Source organism: Podarcis tiliguerta (genome assembly GCF_965153285.1).
Source record: "Podarcis tiliguerta genome assembly, chromosome: 17".
NCBI lineage: Eukaryota > Metazoa > Chordata > Lepidosauria > Squamata > Lacertidae > Podarcis > Podarcis tiliguerta.
In genome coordinates, this window is record NC_139550.1 from 6,821,986 (window position 1) to 6,842,701 (window position 20,716).

Genomic DNA, 20,716 nt, shown 5'->3' on the forward strand with positions numbered 1-20,716 from the left:
ATGCTTCCAGAAGTAGCCGCTTTGGTTTTTGAACATTTCGGAAGTCGAACGGTCTTCCGGAATGGATTATGTTTGGAAACCGAGGGACCACTGTATTTGTTTTCCATGGGGCCAAGAAGAAAACATGCATGCTAGCTCATACTTATATTGAACTTGGAGAAGAAGCAGGAAGCAGTGTACTTTACCGACAAGCAGTTACTAAAAGGACACTCCCCAGTGAGGGGAAAGAGGCTTTCCTTTTTGTCTATCGCCACCCCCACCCCCGGTTTGCATAACGTATTTCAAGCATTGTAGCTTTACTCCCCAAACCCCTCTCTGTCTGGTACATGATCACTGAAAGGCCAGAGGTACACAGCCACCCTGCTGACAAATCCTTACTGCATCTACATTGTATGAACTGAGTGATGACTTAGAAAAGGCAAAAGGATGATCAATAGCCTCCTCTGCCTTGCAGAATGTTCTGAATGCTAGTGGGAGTCCCTTTCCTCTCTTAGTGTCAGGCGGCTTACTCAGCGACTCCCGGCTGGTTGCCAGGAACATACAAAGACAAGGGAATGTTGTTGTGATGGCCTGGGATTCAGATTCAGATGCTGAACCTGAGGGATCCCAGCCTGCACAGGGTTCCCCGCCTCCAGAACCAGCTGAGCCGGGGCTGGGGCTTGAGCCTGAAGGGTCCTCACCTGTGCTGGATCCTCAGGTGCAAGCACCAGCTGAGTCTGCTCCGGCTCCTGAGGTGATGGAGGACCCATTGCCTGCAGGTGCTCCACTCTCAGCCCCGTCAGGGGAAGAGGAGGTTGCCTCTGGGTCCGGTAACCCTCCAGCTTCTCCTGAGCTGCAGAGGCTCAGGACAGAGAGGCGGAAGGAACTAAGTTCCCGCAGGAGGAGTGCTCGACTCCAGGCCAGGAGAGGCGAGTCACCTGTGGACCGGGGCCGCCCTATGCCTCGGGGCAGATAAAAGCCAGCCAGCCCAGTCCCAGGTTGCGGGAGCAATGTTGTTGGTTGCTAGTTCCTGCCCGAACCCTGTCCTGCTTTCCTGCCTGAGCTCCTGACGCGCCCTGGCTCCCTGCTTGCATGCCTGTTCCTGACTTCACCCAACTCCCTGCCCTGCACTCAGCTTCAGCTACTACAGACTGCCTCCACCTTGTACCTTTGACCACAGACCAGAATTGGACCTCACCTCTCGGGTAACCCGCGGGACCAGCACAGTTTCTTACCGTCCTCTTTTTATTCAATATTTACAGAGAGAAGCTATAGAACCCAGCCTCTTGGATAATGGCATTGTCCCCAGTCACTCTCCACCCTCCGTCTCTCCCACTACCTCATTGGTCTCTACTACGGGTGCTGCTATGTGTCTTCTGCTTTTGAGCTCTTTGTTCTCCTACTTTCAAGGCTTGCCTGGTTCTAGGAGGGGGGGTCTGGAATGCTTTCTAAAGACACTGTGTCAATTGTCGCCCACCCCCCTGCTGCTACTGCTTCCTCCTCCTCCTCCTCTCCCATTACAGTGGTACCTCTGGTTATGTACTTAATTCGTTCCGAAGGTCCGTTCTTAACCTGAAACTGTTCTTAACCTGAAGCATCACTTTAGCTAATGGGGCCTCCCGCTGCTGCCGTGCCTCCGTCACACGATTTCTGTTCTCATCCTGAAGCAAAGTTCTTAACCCGGGGTACTATTTCTGGGTTAGCAGAGTCGGTAACCTGAAGCATATGTAACCCGAGGTACCACTGTATTTCCCAACTTTCCCCCTCATCTGCCTCCGACCCGTGACTTCCCTCAAACCCCTGTTGTAATTCTGAAGTGGAAGGGTCAGGGTGAGGAGGCAGTCTCCACCATTCCTCCTCTGCCCAGTCCCCAACACTTAGCAAAAGTTCAAACACCCAGAGGAAGACTCTCTTCCATATGTTTTTGTTCAGTGTGTGATCTGGGCCTTACTGGTGCTGAGTGTCTCCTGTATAGGTAGGTAGCAGATATAAGGGTAGTCATAAATCAGCATACATAAATCTGAGAATGAGGAACAGTGAGAGGGGTGGGGAAAACAATAGGCTTGAGCTTGTTTCTCCCAAGCTTTTCCTGCATTGCTTCTTCAGAGCATGTGGAACTGGCCCGTTATTGAAAAGCCATGGCACCTCCTTCACTCAACTTCTTAATTTTTGAAGGAGTTTGATCACTCCTCCCAGCTGGAGAGAGAGTTTGCTCAGATGGGGATTATCATCAAATTTGGCATGAATATTTTCCTTTAGTTCAAAAGGGGAAATGACCCAAAAACAGAAGGATTCCTCACTCCGGTAGCGGTTTCCTCAGCAATTGCTGGACATACAGTATCTGATGCGTTTCCACAAAAGAAGTCTCCTCCTGGGTAGGAAGCAGAAGGAAACAGTTATGTATGATTCCAAGAATTTCGTTTAAGAGTTGTGGGATTCTGTAATTACAGATGTGCTATTCTTGGGCTGAATCCAATACAGCAGGTGTGCCAGAGCTCTGGTCCACCAAATGTTGCTAATCCTTAGCCACCATCCTTAGCCAGTGGCCATGTTCGCTGGGGCTTATGGGTATTGTAATTTAGCAATACCAGTTGTTATGTATTCCGTGGTCTTTGTTTGCCTGAGCTTGAGTCTGGACTAAGGATTCTGAGCTCCTGTGTTCTGATTCGATGCACGATATCCAATCACAGAACATTTCAGGATTTGGGCCTCTGCCATTGGCCCTTAAACTCTGAGTTATGATTCGCAGCTTGTAAGTTTAGACAGCCAATCACAGTGGGAGTGGCCCAGACCTTCAGAAATGTATACAGTGGTACCTCGGGTTACAAACACCTTGGGTTACAAACACTTCGGGTTACAGACTCCACTAACCCAGAAGTAGTACCCAGGGTTAAGAAGTTTACCTCAGGTTGAGAACAGAAATCGCGTGCTGGCGGTGCGGTGGAAGCAGGAGGCCCCATTAGCTAAAGTGGTACCTCAGATTAAGAATGGTTTCAGGTTAAGAACGGACCTCCGGAACGAATTAAGTTCGTAACCAGAGGTACCACTGTATAAGCAGTTGCTTTGCCCCTGTTGTCCAGTTCTGTTAGTTCAATAAAGGTTCTTGCTGTTATCACTGTGTCTTGCCTCGTGGGAACCTACCGACACCCCACCAATGGTCCCCATACTTGTATTACATACATGTTTAAGCCTATTTATTTGATGTGTTAATCTGTATTTACTTTGGGGGGGGGACCAAACTATGTGAGGACATCCTATGTCCACAGGGCAAGCACATAGGGCACATCCCACCCGGCTTGTTGTGCAGGACAGAGCAGGCACTGCAATATGTCTGGGGTGTTTTCTTGCTCAGAGCCCAAGAATCTGGCCCAAAAGAAGCAGAAGCCAGCCAAATGAGGATTCATCAGGATTCCACACTTTGCAAACAAGGAAGCAACAAATGAATCCACCTCTTTATAAGCGATAGCTACAAAATGGTGGTTTTTCAACAGCCGTTTTAGTTCACTGTGTAATTAGGAACTAAGAGACCACAGAGGGGTTTACGACTGGAGAGGTAGGGTTGGTGACACGGGATTTCAAGAGCTGACTGACAAGTCTTCCCAAAATATTTGGAACGTTACAGTTTTGCTCCTAAAAAACAGTCCAGGTGGGTCCAACACAGTAATCTTCATCAGAGGCCATTCTCTGTGTGCTTCATTGGAGGGAGGGTTGTGACACAAGGACCAAGGCACCCCATCTGAGAAATGTTCTCTACAAGGAAGCATGCCTGCGACCATCATTATCCATTTTTAAGATGCTAAGCTAAGATATTTTTATTCACTCAGGCCTTTGGGGACTAAGCTGGCCTCCAGGATGATGCTCATCTATTGGGGTGGGGCTAGGATTTGTCATTACAGTTATACCTTGGAAGTCGAATAGCCTAGTTCTCGAACGTTTTGGGTCCTGAACGATCAAAACCCGGAAGTGACTATTCCGGTTTTTGAACACTGTTTTGGAAGTCGGACATCCGACGGGGCTTCCGTGGTTTCTGATTGGCTGCAGGAGCTTCCTGCAGCCAATCGGAAGCCGCGCTTTGGTTTTCAAATGTTTTGGAAGTCAAACAGACTTCAGGAATGGATTCCATTCGACTTCCAAGGTACGGCTGTATTATTATGATGTTATTGGATGAGCATTTTGTGTATTTTATATTATACATTGTTTTAGTTTTCTTGTTTAGTGTTGTGGTTTTTTAGCTGTTGTGTTCTATCTTGTTAAGTCACTTTTGAGGCCTTCTTTGTAAAATAGACAAAAAAAACCTACAAACAAATGTCAATAATAATACAGTAGTACCTTGGGTTAAGAACTTAATTCGTTCCAGAGGTCCGTTCTTAACCTGAAACTGTTCTTAACCTGAGGCGTGCTTTCGCTAATGGGGCCTCCTGCTGCCGCTAGCATGTGATTTCCGTTCTTATCCTGGGGCAAAGTTCTTAACCTGGAGCAACCACTTCCTGGTTAACGGAATTTGTAACCCAAAGCATCTGTAACCTGAAGGGTCTGTAACCCGAGTTAGGTAAAGGTAAAGGGACCCCTGACCATTAGATCCAGTCGTCACCGACTCTGGGGTTGCGGTGCTCATCTCGCTTTATTGGCCGAGGGAGCTGGCGTACAGCTTCCAGGTCATGTAACCCGAGTTACCATTGTACTAATAATGCTGAATTTAAACAGAGAATGGTCAAAATAAGCGAATGAAAAATGTAAAGCATTGATAGAGCTGTTCTTATTTCATGGCACAGTTAACTGCCATTTTCAGCAATGTACAGAATTCAGAAGGCAGGAGAAATGTTTTTGTTTTCAAAATAATTACAATAGGAAAATGTGATTATCACAAAATACTCACATTTACGGAGTCACGCCGACAACGGACCATTATGGCTTTCACAAAAATGCGAACAAATTGGCCTAGAAGGAAAAGATAGCACAGCAGGGAAGGCCAGCCCTTTATGAGGTTGTCATATTCACCCAAATACTAGGCAAAAAAAGAAAAAGCAGAATTACCAAAGGCAAACATTACACCACCTGTCATATACCCTGAAAGCTCAGCTTAAGTTATTAAGCCTGTCTTGTCCTGAAGGGCAGAATCAAGATCATAACTAAGATCAACGCACTCTGCCATTTGGGTTGACTTCCTAAATACTGGAGCCTGTGTGTATGTGTGTGTGTGTGTGTGTGTGTGTGTGTGTTTGTCCGCAGACAGCTTCCGGGTCATGTGGCCAGCATGACTAAGCCGCCTCTGGCGAACCAGAGCAGCACACGGAAATACTGTTTACCTTCCTGCCGGAGCGGTACCTATTTATCTACTTGCACTTTGTGCTTTTAAACTGCTAGGTTGGCTGGAGCAGGGACCAAACAACGGGAGCTCACTCCCTCGCAGCGATTCAAACCGCCGACCTTCTGATCGGTAAGTCCTAGGCTCTGTGGTTTAACCCACAGTCCCACCCACATCCCTATACACACACACACACACACACACACACACACACACACACATATACAGGGGTTGAGTATGAGCTTAGTTTGTTTCACCTGCACCCCTACCCTTGTTAGTGAATCCTTCGGTGAGAGACTAAAACCTCCTGAGACCCGGGCCCTAGCCCCTAAGGCAGTGGTGGCGAACCTTTTAGAAATCAAGTGCCCAAACCGCAACCCAACACCCACTAATTTATCACAAAGTGCCAACGCGGAAATTTAAAGTGGGATAATAATGATTGTCTGCATGCGCACATACAAATAAATATACTGAAAGATAATGAGGGGAGGTTGCCCAGAGTTGTTGACCTTTTTCAGGGGGGTGCCAATAATTGTTTAGCTTTTAGGGGGGACTGCATGACATACGCTTCCTATCGCACGTGACTCAGAAGCAACCAATAGTCTCAACGCTCGCCGACAGCATCCAATCAGCATTCACCCTTGACACAGCCACACATCACACGCACTAACACCGCTAACTATCTCCTGCTCACGGCATCAACCAATTCCGAGCACAACCGAGTACGTTTCTGAGCACAATTCAAAGTGTTGGTGCTGACTTTTAAAGCCCTAAACGGCTTTGGTCCAGTATACCTGAAGAAGTGTCTCCACCTCCATCGTTCTGCCCGGACACTGAGGTCCAGCGCCGAGGGCCTTCTGGCGGTTCCCTCGCTGCAAGAAGCCAAGTTACAGGGAACCAGGCAGAGGGCCTTCTCGGTAGTGGCACCTGCCCTGTGGAACACCCTCCCATCAGATGTCAAAGAGATAAACAACTACCTAACGTTCAGAAGACATCTGAAGGCAGCCCTGTTCAGGGTAGTTTTTAATGTGTGACATTTTAGTGTATTTTTGGTCGTTGTTGGAAGCCTCCCAGAGTGGCTGGGGAAACCCCGCCAGATGGGCGGGGTACAAATAAATAATTATTATTATTATTATTATTATTATTATTATTATTATTGTCAAAATGGTATTAGGGAGAAAGAAGGAGTAGATAGGAGGGTGCACAGGAAAGCCACAATGCTTGCAGAATTGTAAGTTGCTATGGAGGACGTTTTAAGGGGGCAACCCACCAGGCCCAATACAAACTGCGTATTTTCAGTAGCCATGAGGTCAGGAGGAGCAGAAATGGAATGGCGTGTACTAGAAGAAAGCAGGGCTGGAACCCTGACAAGCAGAACACACTGCAACATTTCGTTGTAGATGCCCCTTGTAGGTCTTGTACAGTGAGCCAGTCCCAAATTAAACCATGCCCCCTTCTGCCTATTTCACAGCCATGTATCCTATATAAAAAAGGGACGTGGGTGGCGCTGTGGGTTAAACCACAGAGCCTAGGACTTGCCGATCAGAAGGTCGGCAGTTCAAATCCCCGTGATGGGGTGAGCTCCCGTTGCTCGGTTTCTGCTCCTGCCAACCTAGCAGTTCGAAAGCACGTCAAAGTGCAAGTTGATAAATAGGTACCACTTCAGTGGGAAGGTAAACAGCATTTCCGTGCGCTGCTCTGGTTCGCCAGAAGCGGCTTAGTCATGCTGGCCACATGACCCGGAAGCTGTACGCCAGCTCCCTCGGCCAATAAAACGAGATGAGCGCCGCAACCCCAGAGTCGGTCACGACTGGACCTAATGGTCAAGGGTCCCTTTACCCTTATCCTTTCTAAACCAACAGCTAAGTCTTTTGTCAAGTATCTTCAGTCTAGGAATCAACGGTCCCAGGCTTACTGGATTTTGTGCTTCATCTACTGCCAAGAGGGCAGACATGGGCCTTGATTTCTGAATTCTTTTCAGGCAGGGCTGCAGTTCAGCATCAAAGCCACATGGCTTGGATGCAAAAGCTCCCTGGTAGCTCCAGAGAAGCTTGAGAAAACTCTGAGGGCCATAAGCATTTCCATTCCTTCTCAGTGACTTCAGGGCAGGGTGTCCTCTGTTGAAAGCCTTCTAAGTTTTGGCCCTGCTTTCTTGTGCCCTGTCCATGGTTCTGAGGACCTGAATCGTGTCTCCATTCTTCTTCCTTCCCAAAAGTTTTGGAGGCATCTAATTCCTGGACTGAAGGAATCATCCATGGCGCTTGTCCTCTCACACACAGTGGTGGTTCTTTCACAGGCCTTAGATTTCTACCACAGCTTTCCTCTGTAGGCCAAAAGGCCATGTACACAGATCGCAGGTGGCTCTGTGGCAGCCTGTGTGCTAGGGCAGAGATGCCCTCACCATACAGCAGGGTCACTAAGCTGATCTGGGTGAGGGAGTAGCAAGGTGAGGGCTCTACAGCTGCTCCAGCAGGACAACTGTTTGGACTCTGCTGGTACACCTGTGCAGCCCCCCAGCCTCACTGCTGTCTTGTCCTGACCAATCCCCATCCAGGCAATAATATTAATAATAACAGATTTAGAGGAGGAGAACAAGAAAAAAAATAGTCTCGGAGCGGCAGGAGAAACGGAGCCCCTTCCATTTCTTCTCCCGCTTTGCTGAAGGGGCGTTGCACAGAGAGGGAAAGCTGCACAGCGCCTCTCCAGCAAAGCGAAGCCAGGAGAGCAAGAGGGGTCGGTGCGAACCGACCCCTCTTGCTCTTCTGGCTTCAGCGAAAGCAACGAGAAGCCTCCGGAGTGCAGCGAGAGCGCCCCCTGCGCTCCGGAGGCTTCGCGTTGCTTTTGCTGAAGCCTGCATTCACTCCATAAGACGCGCACACATTTCCCCTTACTTTTTAGGAGGGGGAAAGTGTGTCTTATAGAGCGAAAAATACGGTAATTTATTTATACTCTGCTCATCTGGCTGGGTTTTCCCAGCCACTCTGGGCGGCTTCCAGCAAAATATAAAAAATAATAAAATCTCAAACATTAAAAACTTCCCTAAACAGAGCTGCCTTCAGATGTCTTCTAAAAGTCAGACAGTTGTTTATTTCCTTAACATCTGATGGTAGGATGCCACTACCGAGAAGGCCCTCTGCCTGGTTCCCTGGAGCGTCGCTTCTCACAGTGAGGGAACCGCAAGAAGGCCCTTGGAGCTGGACCTCAGTCTGAACAATGGGGGTGGAGATGCTCCTTCAGGTATACTGGGCTTTAAAGGTCAGCACCAACATTTCAGCGATGCTAATTTTGGGATGGAAGCTCCACAGCGTCATGCTGGCCATTGCAGAGGAGGCTCCCCCATTCAGGCTCTGGCCCCAGCAGGTAGACAGATAAGAGAGATGAGCACTTACGTTGTTCTCAGGGCACAAGAAATAGTCTACCACCGAGATGAACATCCTTAAAAAAAAAACCACTGGAGTTACAGGGATCCTAAGATGCTGTCTGTAGTCAAAATATATGTACTGTTTGTTCAGCCAAACTTCTGAGGCAAACTCCCATCTACCACAGTCCTCATATTGGATTCGCATGAATCCAGAATACAGAAAGTACCGTATTTTTTGCTCTATAGGACGCACCGGACCATAGGAGGGGGGAAACAGGGGAGGGATTCTCCCCCCTCTGCTCAGTGCCCCTTTAGCAAAGAGGCAGGAGAAACGGAGCCCCTTCCATGTAGGCGAATGTAGGCTCCTTGGCTTCAGCGACAGGAACGCGAAGCCTCTGAAACGCAGAGGGAGAGCTCCCCCCCCCCGCGCTCCGGAGGCTTCGCGTTGCTTTCGCTGAAGCCGCCTGAAGCCCCTGGAGCGCAGGGAACTCCCGCTGTGCTTAGAAGGCGTGTGGATAGCTGCCTGAAGCCCCCAGAGCGCAGCGGGAGTTCCCTGCGCTCCAGGGGCTTCAGGCGGCTTCAGCGAAAGCAACGCGAAGCCTCCGGAGCGCGGGGGGAGCTCTCCCTCTGCGTTTCAGAGGCTTCGTGTTCCTGTCGCTGAAGCCAAGGAGCCTACATTCGCTCCATAAGATGCACACACATTTCCCCTTAATTTTTGAAGGGGGAAAAGTGCATCTTATAGAGCAAAAAATACGGTATGCTGTCTATGTTTTACAAGGAAGGTCTTCACCAGCGACGCAAAAGTCACAAAATTAGGGACTGAATAAAACTCCCCAGCCAGAACAGACTGGTTGAGGGGGGGAAATGGGAGGCAGCGTTACTGACAAAATTAACATACAAAAAGTAAAGTCATAAGCAGGTGGCAGAGCATGAGACTCTTGATCTCAGGGTTGTGGGTGCGAGCCCCACGTTGGGCAAAAGATTCCTGCATTGGAAGGGGGTTGGACTAGATGACCGCATGGTCCCTTCCAACTCTACAGTTCTATATTCCTGTGATTCTATAACCAGCTGAACAAGTTGGTTGCAAGATGAGCTTTGTTTACCCTACCATTCCTGACCATTGAGCCATGGTGGATGCAGCAGATGGGAGTTGAATCCAACAATGTCTAGAGTGCACCATGATGGCTATCCCTGATCTAGACAATATTAGGAACCCTGGATCATTTAAATCTCTTTTTTTTTTAAGCTCTAGAAATGCTCATCGCAAGCTTCCACAAATGCCCTTCATGAGGTTCTCTAATGGCAAGTTGTCTCTCGCCCCAACATCCCCAGCAATAGCACTCAGACAAGTATATCTGATATAAGGCTCTGCTCACCAAGCTGCAGTGTAAAGGAATCCCAGTATAGCTCCGGTAATCGCATAACTTGTTGAAAGGCAGGCAAAGAAGGGGTACATAGAGATGCCCACTTCGACGGCATGGATTAGAACCACAAAAACTGCAGAAAGATAGGGTCGTTTTAGAAACCATAGTTACTCCAAATGGAGATCTAGCATTTCTCAGAGCTATTCTCGGTCACTTGGGGGGGTACCCTAAGCACTGATAAAAGCTGGACCACTTTCAATGATGTATTCTCACAGTTGCTAGGTTGGAGGAATATTTAGGATGGCTGTGAATGGGAGTCTGATGCATTTACTGTGTCTTAGGAGTCAGACGTGGCCTTGAGATGCCTGAAATATGAAGACAGTGAAATATAAGGGAAATATATTCCACTTGAATTGTCAGTGGAGCTGAGCTGAGGCAGCATTTGCAGAAGCAAATCAGCAGGTAGGGGAGAGAGTGCTTAACTCTTCCACACAGCCAATTCCCCACCCCCAATTATTTTTTTAAGATCCCTAGTCCTAATAAACAGAGCTCTAAACCTGGAAGACAGATCAGCATAAAAGAAAAATGATCTTGGTGGAAGGAAGAAGTCAGCAAGAAGAATTTGGCATATGCAAGAGAGGTTAAAAACACCTCACCTCACCTGCTGAACTCCCCTCTTCATTCCACTTATGTTAACAAACGCAAGGCTGAGATCGGAATCCTGAATACAAAACTGAACTCTCAGATGAGCCCAAAAGCTCAGGTTCTGGCTAGTATCAGCGCAATGAGCAGATTAGTATGCTTAAACTGAAAAACGTCAGAGGCTCACGGTATTGTTCCGTCCCCAGGCCTCCCTGTTGCTTCTTTGCCACGTGTTTTACCTTTAGCCCACCTCGGAAATAACGAAATGAAGTGGTCTGAGGTAAACAGGTACATCACTTTATCAGCAATAATTCCAAATGCAAATCCAAGTGACCATCTGTTGCTGAAGGCAAGGATATCAAAGGGTCTGTGAGGTATGGAAAGAAGAAGAGGAGAAATAATTACAGTGGTGCCTCGCAAGACGAAAAGAATCCGTTCCGCGAGTCTCTTCGTCTAGCGGTTTTTTCGTCTTGCGAAGCAACCCTATTAGCGGATTAGCGCTATTAGCGGTTTAGCGGCTATTAGCGGCTATTAGCGGCTATTAAAGGCTTAAGGGATTAGTGGATTTGCTGCTAAAAGGCTATTAGCAGCTTAGCGCCTTAGAAAAAGGGGGTGGGGAGCGGAAAAAAACCTCAAGAATCGCAAGACATTTTCGTCTTCTGAAGCAAGCCCATAGAGAAATTCGTCCTGCGAAGCGCATTGAAAAACGGAAAACCCTTTCGTCTAGCGGGTTTTCCGTCTTGCGAGGCATTCGTCTTGCGGGGCACCACTGTATTAGGATTCTGGGAAGCAACTGGGAAGCCATTACAGAGCTGAAACCTTATGTCCTTTCAAAGAGTCATAAAACTTAGGTGTGAAATCAACCACCCATCAACTTCAGCTTAGAGAAAAATAACAACAGTGACTGTTCAGTTCACCATCTTGTGACAGTTTGGTTGGTCCTGATACATAAAAGTATTGCCTGTTTTGGAGAGAGCTTTAAATGTATGTTGTGGTTGTGACCTATGAAAAGCTCCATCTAGTGCCAACATGGAAGATCTTCCTTGCCCGATACAAGAGGAGACTGCTCTGTTTCGGTGCAAGGACAGTAACTTATCCTCTTTTTTTATCCCAGATGTAAATACTTGAATTTATGCCTCCTGAAAGACAGATTCAGAAAGGCGACCTGCTTTCGTGAAGGAATGGCATTTGTTATACTGGCGTATTTGTCTTTTTAGAACAGCATTTCCCATCCTTGGGCCTCCAGCTGTTTTTGGACTACAACTCCCATAATCCTCAGCTAGCAAGACCAGTGGTCAGGAATGATGGGAATTGTAGTTCTAAAACAGCTGGAGGCTCAAGGTTGGGAAACACTGTTTTAGAAGACACTTGTAGCCACAGGAGGAAAGTTATTCTTCAACTTACGCCATAATCCCACAGTGTCCATGCAGAGGAATTTTTTCATCCATACAACATCTTTTTATTCTTTTTTCAAGACAGGACAGCACTATAATGATGAAGACCTGCCGATACAGAAGGACAGTCGTGAGGGAGTGAAGACATCCTTTGATCTTTGAGAAACTAATAAAGAATTACAACTGAGTTATTATCCCTAACGATGGACGCTCAACCTATCAGCTCAGTTAACCTGTCAGCTAATTAAACCAAGTCTGGATGTTCCCGATGAATTTTACCTTCCATGTCTTGGAAGTGGGTGACTGTTAGGTCAAGTTAACCATATTGATTTGTACGCTGCCGGTGGGTTCTTCTTGTTGTCTTGTTGGGCTATGTGTGTAATAAAAGGGAGCCACACCGGGGTGAAGGTGTCCTCTTTTACAGTATTGGCCTGAATATAAGCCTCACCCCCCCCCCCAAATTAAAGTGCAACTTAAATTCACCACCTTACAAAAATTGGCTTTTACGATATTGCTGCTGAATCAGGCATACGATAAAATGGAACGGATGTTAGTGCCTGCAGAATTTTAAAGGAGGGGCTTATATTCGGGTATTGACTTTTTTCTCCCCCTTCCCCCGAATTTTAAAGGTGCGGCTTATATTCTGGTGCAGCTTATATTCGGGCCTATACGGTATTCGTCCCCGTGTTGCTTTCAGTTTGTTAGTTAGCTTTTCTAGTAAGGCTGTTTCCCATCCAATTTGGTACCAGTGGTTCATGTTCACTCCTGACAGGTCCCTGCACTATGATGCTTCCGGCAGCTGAGAGTAGGTGGGTTGTAAGCTCTTTATACTGCAGCGTTCTCCCTGTCATCTTAGTTCTGGCTCTCTGCAGCAAACGCACTTAAGATCAGCCTCTGCCAAATTCCCCAAATTAAACAAGGGTATCAATGCCAAAGTACCGGTAATTATGTCTGCGTGTGCACGTTAGTGTCCAGCGCAGAACCCAAGAGTAATATATGAGCTCAGCATTCCATTTTGTGCATTTTTTCAGTATTATACACAGCCACTCTCCTTCCTATCTAATGTCAGCCTCAGTATCTGAGGAAGGAGAGTAGCTCTGTATTTCATCAGTCATAACTCAAGAAAGTACGATAATTGGCCTACTTACTGCTGGAGGAAGAGACAAATGTATAAATTCCTCCGTTTCTACTGAATCCTCACAAGAGGAATTTGAGTTGTCCATATCTTCAGAAGAATCATTTAGGAAACCTGCTCTCCTGTACAAGAAACACAATGGTAAATACCAGATATGTTAGATGATATACAGAGTAATAGGGACGCGGGTGGCGCTGTGGGTAAAAGCCTCAGCACCTAGGGCTTGTCGATCGAAAGGTCGGCGGTTCGAATCCCCGTGGCGGGGTGCGCTCCCGTTGTTCGGTCCCAGCACCTGCCCACCTAGCAGTTCGAAAGCACTCTCGGGTGCAAGTAGATAAATAGGTACCGCTTACTAGCAGGAAGGTAAACGGCGTTCTGTGTGCTGCGCTGGCTCGCCAGATGCAGCTTGTCACGCTGGCCACGTGACCCAGAAGTGTCTCCGGACAGCGCTGGCCCCCGGCCTCTTGAGTGAGATGGGCGCACAACCCTAGAGTCTGTCAAGACTGGCCCGTATGGGCAGGGGTACCTTTACCTTTACCTTATACAGAGTTCAGCATCTTAAGCCTGCTTGCAAAACTCTGGTCTTCTATATTCTGGCAATGTCTACAGCCATATGCCCCAAAGTTTGATAGCCAAGATACGTTTTTTAAACACAATAAAAAATAAAATAAAACTGGAAGCATGCCAATGCTTACAACCAAAAGCATTTAATTTTGGGGATGTATATGAATAAAAATTTCTCACCTTCAGAGTACCGCCCCCTGCCCCACTATGCTCCTACATGTGTCACTGTCCTAGATATGCCCATATCAGCTCAAACAGAAATATGGAGGGCACCATCCTCTGGGGGATAGGGAATTCTAGTGCTTGTCTGCATGAGGACAGAAGCGACATGTTTAAACCACACAAAGATGAGTCAGAATATTCTGATCACAGCAGAGGTGAAAGCAAAGCAGTGGGCAGTCTCTTCTGCATTTGTTTCCCACAGCAGACACTTAGTTCCCTTGTATGGAAGTGAGAGCTGGACCATAAAGAAGGCTGATCGCAGAAGAATTGATGCTTTTGAATTGTGGTGATGGAGGAGACTCTTGAGAGTCCCATGGACTACAAGAAGATCAAACCTCTCCATTCTTAAGGAAATCAGCCCTGAGTGCTCACTGGAAGGAGAGATCCTGAAGCTGAGACTCCAGTACTTTGGCCACCTCATGAGAAGAGAAGACTCCCTGGGAAAGACCCTGATGTTGGGAAAGATGGAGGGCACAAGGAGAAGGGGACGACAGAGGGCGAGATGGTTGGACAGTGTTCTTGAAGCTACAAACATGAGTCTGACCGAACTGCGGGAGGCAGTGGAAGACAGGGGTGCCTGGCGTGCTCTGGTCCATGGGGTCATGAAGAGTCGTACACAACTAAATGACTAAACAACAAGCATGCTAGCGTTGGCACATGCGTTGGGAATTCCTTCTCTGGAGTAGAGGTGGGGAACTGGCAGCCCGTAGGCTGGCTCAGGCCCACCCAACTGTGTCAAATCAGCCCTTCAGACACACAACTGCAACACACCCTCCACCACTCCATTAGGCAAACAAGTGAGGAAGTGCTGGACAGAGATTGCCGCTTGCCTTCCAGAGTGCTCAGTGTACATTGCAGCACTCGGGAATCATCAGAAGCGGGTTGTGAGACCTTCCACCTACGCCTCCTTCCAAAGATCCCTGGAGCAACTTAAAAGACTTCCCTTGCCTTTCCCATTAGCAAAAATGAGGGTCAGGGAAGCTGGCTTAATCAGGAGCCACCACCTCAGTGACCCTGGAGCACCCTGAAGTAACCATTCCCAAAGGCACTGCTGAGCTCTCTTTGCCATAGCTCAGCTGTTTCTCAATTGGCTGCAAGGGGGTGATTTTCCCAACTGACTCATTGATCAGGAGCAGGATCATTGAGCAGTGGCAAAGAGGGAACTGCACCTCTAGGCCCCTGCTCAGCTGTATGTTCCTCCAGTGTCAAAGCAAGGATTCTTCAACATCTACTTCATTGGACGGGTCATGTTGCTCGTCTTCCAAAGCAACTACTCTATTCCAAACTTTAAAATGGAAAGCGTCATGATGGTGGTCAACAAAAGAGGTTTAAAGTCTCTCTCAAGGCAAATCTAAAAAAATGTAGTACAGTGGTACCTCGGGTTACATACGCTTCAGGATACAGACTCTGCTAACCCAGAAATAGTGCTTCAGGTTAAGAACTTTGCTTCAGGATGAGAACAGAAATTGTGCTTCTGCGGCGCAGCGGCAGCAGGAGGCCCCATTAGCTAAAGTGGTGCTTCAGGTTAAGAACAGTTTCAAGTTAAGAACGGACCTCCGGAATGAATTAAGTACTTAACCCGAAGTACCACTGTATAAACACCAACAATTGGGGAATCCTGGCCTGCGAGTGGTCCAATTGGAGAACAGCCTTTACCAAAGGTGTCATGGGCTTTGAAGACGCTCAAACTCAGGAAGAAAGGGAGAAACATGCTAAGACGAAGGCATATTTGGCAAATCCACACCATGATCAACTCCCACCCGGAAACCTACGTCCCCACTGTGGAAGGACGTGTGGATCCAGAATTGGCCTCCATGGTCACTTACAGACTCACCGTTAAAACTACAGTGGTGCCCCACAAGACGAAATTAATTCGTTCTGCGGGTTTTTTCGTTCTACGAGTTTTTTCGTCTTGCGAAGCACCAATGTGTATTGACGGTTTCCCATAGGAATGCATTGGCGGTTTAAAAAAAAAAGGCTCAAGACGTTTTGTCTTGCGAAGCAAGCCCATAGGGAAATCCGTCTTGCGAAACAACTCAGAAAACGGAAAACTCTTTCGTCTTGCGAGTTTTTCGTCTTCCGAGGCATTCGTCTTGCGGGGCACCACTGTATGTTCTTGGAAGACAATCTTATTTGGCTACGAGTGATCGCCAAAGAAGAAGAAGAAGAAGTGTGTGTTTTTCAGCACTCTTGCAAGTTTTGGCTGACTCCCACGCGAACACAGCACCAAAAGACTCACATCCCTATTTTCTTCAGCAGAATGGAGAAGAAGAAGAAGAAGAAGAAGAAGAAGAAGAAGAAGAAGAAGAAGAAGAAGAAGAAGAAGAGGAGTTTGGATTTGATATCCCGCCTTTCACTCCCTTTAAGGAGTCTCAAAGCGGCTAACATTCTCCTTTCCCTTCCTCCCCCACAACAAACACTCTGTGAGGTGAGTGGGGCTGAGAGACTTCAAAGAAGTGTGACTGGCCCAAGGTCACCCAGCTACTGCATGTGGAGGAGCGGAGACTCAAACCCGGTTCCCCAGATTACGAGACTACCGCTCTTAACCACTACACCACACTGTTGGCGGGTATGCAGTTTTCTTGAAAAGGCAACGTCACATGGCCTGCTAAAGGTGCTCTGGCAGCGGGGAGCCATTAGGGGAAAGAGATGACTGGTTCCTGCTTGTCATAGTCAAGATCTTCAGGCCTGGTGGTAGATGGTATCTCTGCTGCTCCTCCCTATGGGGTTGAGAGCCAGCAGCTGCTCTTCATCCTACAAGATGGACTCATAAGCACCCAACCTGGACTCCCATGCCATGACCCAGGAGATGCCTGCTCCTGACATCTTCCAGACCATGATGAATGTTGACAATTCAGCCAGGACATAAATGAAGTTATATGCAAACGAGGACAGGGCTTGTGTACTTTTCATAGACACGTAGACGACATGCCAGTATGCACAGACTTGTCATGTCACAGTGACATGAAACGACAGCTGCTGAAATTCCCTGTGTCTCATATCTAGATCTAACAACCTCAGCTCTACGTAGAAACCCTTTTGCAGAATTAAGACAATGTCATGCTCTCTGCCTTTTCAGATGGCCGTCATAAGAAATTACCCTTGGAACGGTGTCTTGTCTTTACATATTTTGCAAAACTGTCACAGATGATATTGACCATTATATTACTCAATGCCCATTTTATAAAGATCCCTGTGAAAAACATTTGTCCCAACTTTAGCTGCAAGAAGAAATCTGTTATACCTGGTGAGTTTATATGCTTCCTGCTGTTTGATAATGAAAAAGATGCTCCTTTGCATATTTATCTGCACTGCCAAGAAGTCAAGAGCTAAATTTGTGGCTCAGTTCTGAATGGTCTATGCAGAACTGGCAAAACTGACATACCAGCTACGGGGCAAGCATAACTGTGACTTTAAAGATGAATGGGAACCCTTTACAAAGTATTTGAAGACGCAACAAAGTGAACTGGACTCCTTGGCTGGTTTTGAATAAACATTCACAAACTTTTTATTGATAATAATCAGCTAAATAGTTTGAGGATCTATACAACTGTGTAACATACAGAAAACAGCATTTTTAGAGAAATCAAAGACTGGAACTGAGGGTGGGGGTGGGTGGGTTCTGTGGGTGGAGGGAGGAAAAGGGGGGGGATAATTTTGAATAAAAAAGTAATTTTAAAAAGTTCTGAATGGTCCTTTTTGCTTTCTGTTTGACGCAGGTATATATAGCTACACAAATAAATTATTACTTTCCTACCTGTCCATCCACCTGTGCATACTATAGCCTTATTCTCCTTTGCATTTGGCCACTTGCAAATGCTGCCTAAAAATGCTGTAATGTGTGAACTGGTTGAAGCTGACGCAATTTATGCTTCTCCATTCCCCACCTGATGAATTCTACCAAGATGAGCTGCTTCTCCTCATCTCATAGAATCATAGTGTTGGAAGGGATCTTGGAGATCATCTATTGCAACCCCTTTGTTAATGTAGGATCTACAACTCAGGATCTGTGTTGACGATATCTATGACAGACAGTGACCCAGCCTCTGCCTTTAAAACTCTAGCGAAGAGCTCATCACCTCCCCAGGCAGTCTGCTTCACTGTAAGGAACATTCTCCCAATGTTTTCATACACCTCACCATTCTGGTTCCTCTCCTCTCAGGGGCTGGACTGAGGAGGAATGATGGGAGCCGCTGCCGCCCCTTCTCCTGAACCTTCCCAAGGGCAGGAGCCAGTATTGACTTAGAACAGTGGTTTGCAGAGGGGCATAGTCCAGAGGGGGAAAGCTGGGAAATACTGGGAGAGGAACAGCTAGAAGAGGAAACAGCAGGAGAGAGACAGCTGGCAGATTCAGTGTCCTTGGACAGCATTCCTGACCCCCCTTCGCCTAAGACTAGACGGGCTTTGAGAGTGATAGAACAGAGAGCTCAGCAGAAACAAGTTCGGATTACCCAACGTAGGAATGACGTAGGTAAATGGGGACGGAGGGGGTGAGCCTTTACTGGGAGCAACGCCATTTCTAAAGAGATATGCATTCGTTAGGAGCCAGTGTGGTGTAGTACTTAAGAGCAGTGGACTCGTAATCTGGTGAATGGGGTTCGCGTCTCCGCTCCTCCACATGCAGCTGCTGGGTGACCTGGGCTAGTCACACTTCTCTGAAGTCTCTCAGCCCCACTCACCTCACAGAGTGTTTGTTGTGGGGGAGGAAGGGAAAGGAGAATGTTAGCCGCTTTGAGACTCCTTTGGGTAGTGATAAAGCGGGATATCAAATCCAAACTCTTCTTCTCTTCTTCTTCTTTTGTCTCTCGCTGTGATTATTAAAGAAACTAACTGTTATGAATGCTCCTTTTGTTTGATCTGCTTAATTACTGCCACCGAGGGAGGGATCCCCTTCCCGAAAGCCTGGCATCTCCTCTAGACATTGATCAATGTCGTCCTTAAAATGTGCCTCCCAGGGGCCGTAGTACATATGCAGCTTGACAAATAGCCAAAGACTGCATTAGCATTGTTAGCACACTGTTGGCTCATGTTCAGCTTGTGATCCACTAATTCACCATTTCATATCTGCTGCTGCCAAGCCCTATTTTCCCCATCTTAGACTTATGCTTGTGCTTCTGAGTGTGTGTGTGTCAAAATCCAGGACTTTGCTTTTCTCTGTGTTGAATCCCACCTTGTTCTGTTTTGGCCTAGTGCGCCAGCCTTTCAAGGTAATGCTGATTCTAGAACTCTATATGCACAGAAGTGGAAAGAAGAGACGATTCCTACGAAGGAGGAATGGCTTTTAAAAGTTATGGACTATGCAAAGTTGACAGCAATGTTAAGAGATCAAAATGATGAACTTTTTACAGAAGAACGGAGACCTTTTTTTGGGGGGGACCATTTGGGAAAGCACTACAAATGAAATTGCAGACAGGATTCGAGATAGGAGCAGTAGAAGAAAAATGATAAAGTAATTGTATTAGAGGGATTTTGATAATAGACGAGAATTTTATATATAACGCAGTAGAAAAGAGTTTGAATTAAATAACTGTGGAGGTGGGAGTGGAAAGTCAATATATGAAATAATGTAACTATTTAATTTGAAGTTAATTTGTAAAAATTCGGAAGTGTGTGTGTTTGTGTTTGATTGATTGTATCTTGTCCCTCGCAGCACTGTGTTATCTGCAAATCTGATAAGTTTGCCCTCTACTTCCTGCAAAAATGATAACAAGCAGAGGTTGTAAGGCAGAGTCTTGTGGCAAGGCCTCCCTCATTGGGGTTGTGGGTCCACCTAAGGTAATAAAGGTAAAAAGGTAAAGGATCCCTGGATGGTTAAGTCCAGTCAAAGGCAACTATGAGGTTGTGGCACTCATCTCTCTTTCAGGCCAAGGGAGCCGGCATTTGTCCACAGACAGCTTTCCAGGTCATGTGGCCAGCATGACTAAACCACTTCTGGCACAACGGAACACCGTGACAGAAACCAGAGCGCATGGAAATGCCGTTTTACCTTCCCACCGCAGTGGTACCTATTTATCTACTTGCACTGGTGTGCTTTCGGACTGCTAGGTTGGCAGAAGCTGGGACAGAGCAATGGAAGCTCACCCCATCGTGGGGGTTCAAACCACCGGCCTTCTGATCGGCAAGCCCAAGAGGCTCCGTGGTTTAGACCACAGCACCACACACAAAAGCTTTTTTATTTCTGAGCCACCTAACAGTAACATTGACCAGCCCGCATTTTTACCATGTTGTCAACAAGGATATCGTGGGAGATCTCATCACGTGCTTTGCTGAAATTAGATGCTATGCCTTATTTGCTAACCCTGGGTGGTGATGACTGATAATCACCACACATGCCAACCCACTGTGTACAAGCAAACACTAGCTTTGAAAAGGTTGTCTCTGTGGCCCTGTGTGTCTTTTTGCACCTTCCTGCTGGCTTAGCTTCCTTTATTTTCAGATTTGAACTCTCTCGGCTCTTAGTGTCTCAGTCAATACTGTATCAGACAGGACAGACTGCAAAAACAAGTGGACTCAGCTGCTCATCCTCCTGGAGTCCTGCCCGTTTGAAATCAAATAAGAACTCTTTGAAACCCAGGGCTGGGGATTATATATATCTACATTAAATATAAATATAAAAAACAAACTCCATTGTTGCAATGTTGTTATTCCATGTCGGAGTGTCTCTATGGGGACCAACACAGATGTCCTCAAAGAGATCTGGCAGTGCCTCATATGCTTCTAGGCCAGTGGTTCCCAAGGTGGGAAGTACTG

The 20,716-nt window shown here is 47.0% G+C and overlaps 1 protein-coding gene across 2 annotated transcripts in view; it reads right to left on the minus strand.

Moving 5' to 3' along the window:
- The window catches only part of LOC310667480 (stimulated by retinoic acid gene 6 protein-like), a 51,902-nt gene that overhangs the window by 18,818 nt on the left and 12,368 nt on the right, over positions 1 to 20,716 (minus strand). For both annotated transcript variants that reach the window (XM_083419976.1, XM_083419975.1), the window contains exons 2-8: positions 13,194 to 13,302; positions 12,056 to 12,153; positions 10,891 to 11,018; positions 10,022 to 10,142; positions 8,674 to 8,719; positions 4,856 to 4,984; positions 2,280 to 2,350 (exon numbers count right to left, since the gene is read on the minus strand). In XM_083419976.1, coding sequence (XP_083276102.1) covers positions 2,280 to 2,350; positions 4,856 to 4,984; positions 8,674 to 8,719; positions 10,022 to 10,142; positions 10,891 to 11,018; positions 12,056 to 12,153; positions 13,194 to 13,302 — 702 coding nt within the window. The remainder of the gene's footprint in view (positions 1 to 2,279; positions 2,351 to 4,855; positions 4,985 to 8,673; positions 8,720 to 10,021; positions 10,143 to 10,890; positions 11,019 to 12,055; positions 12,154 to 13,193; positions 13,303 to 20,716) is intronic.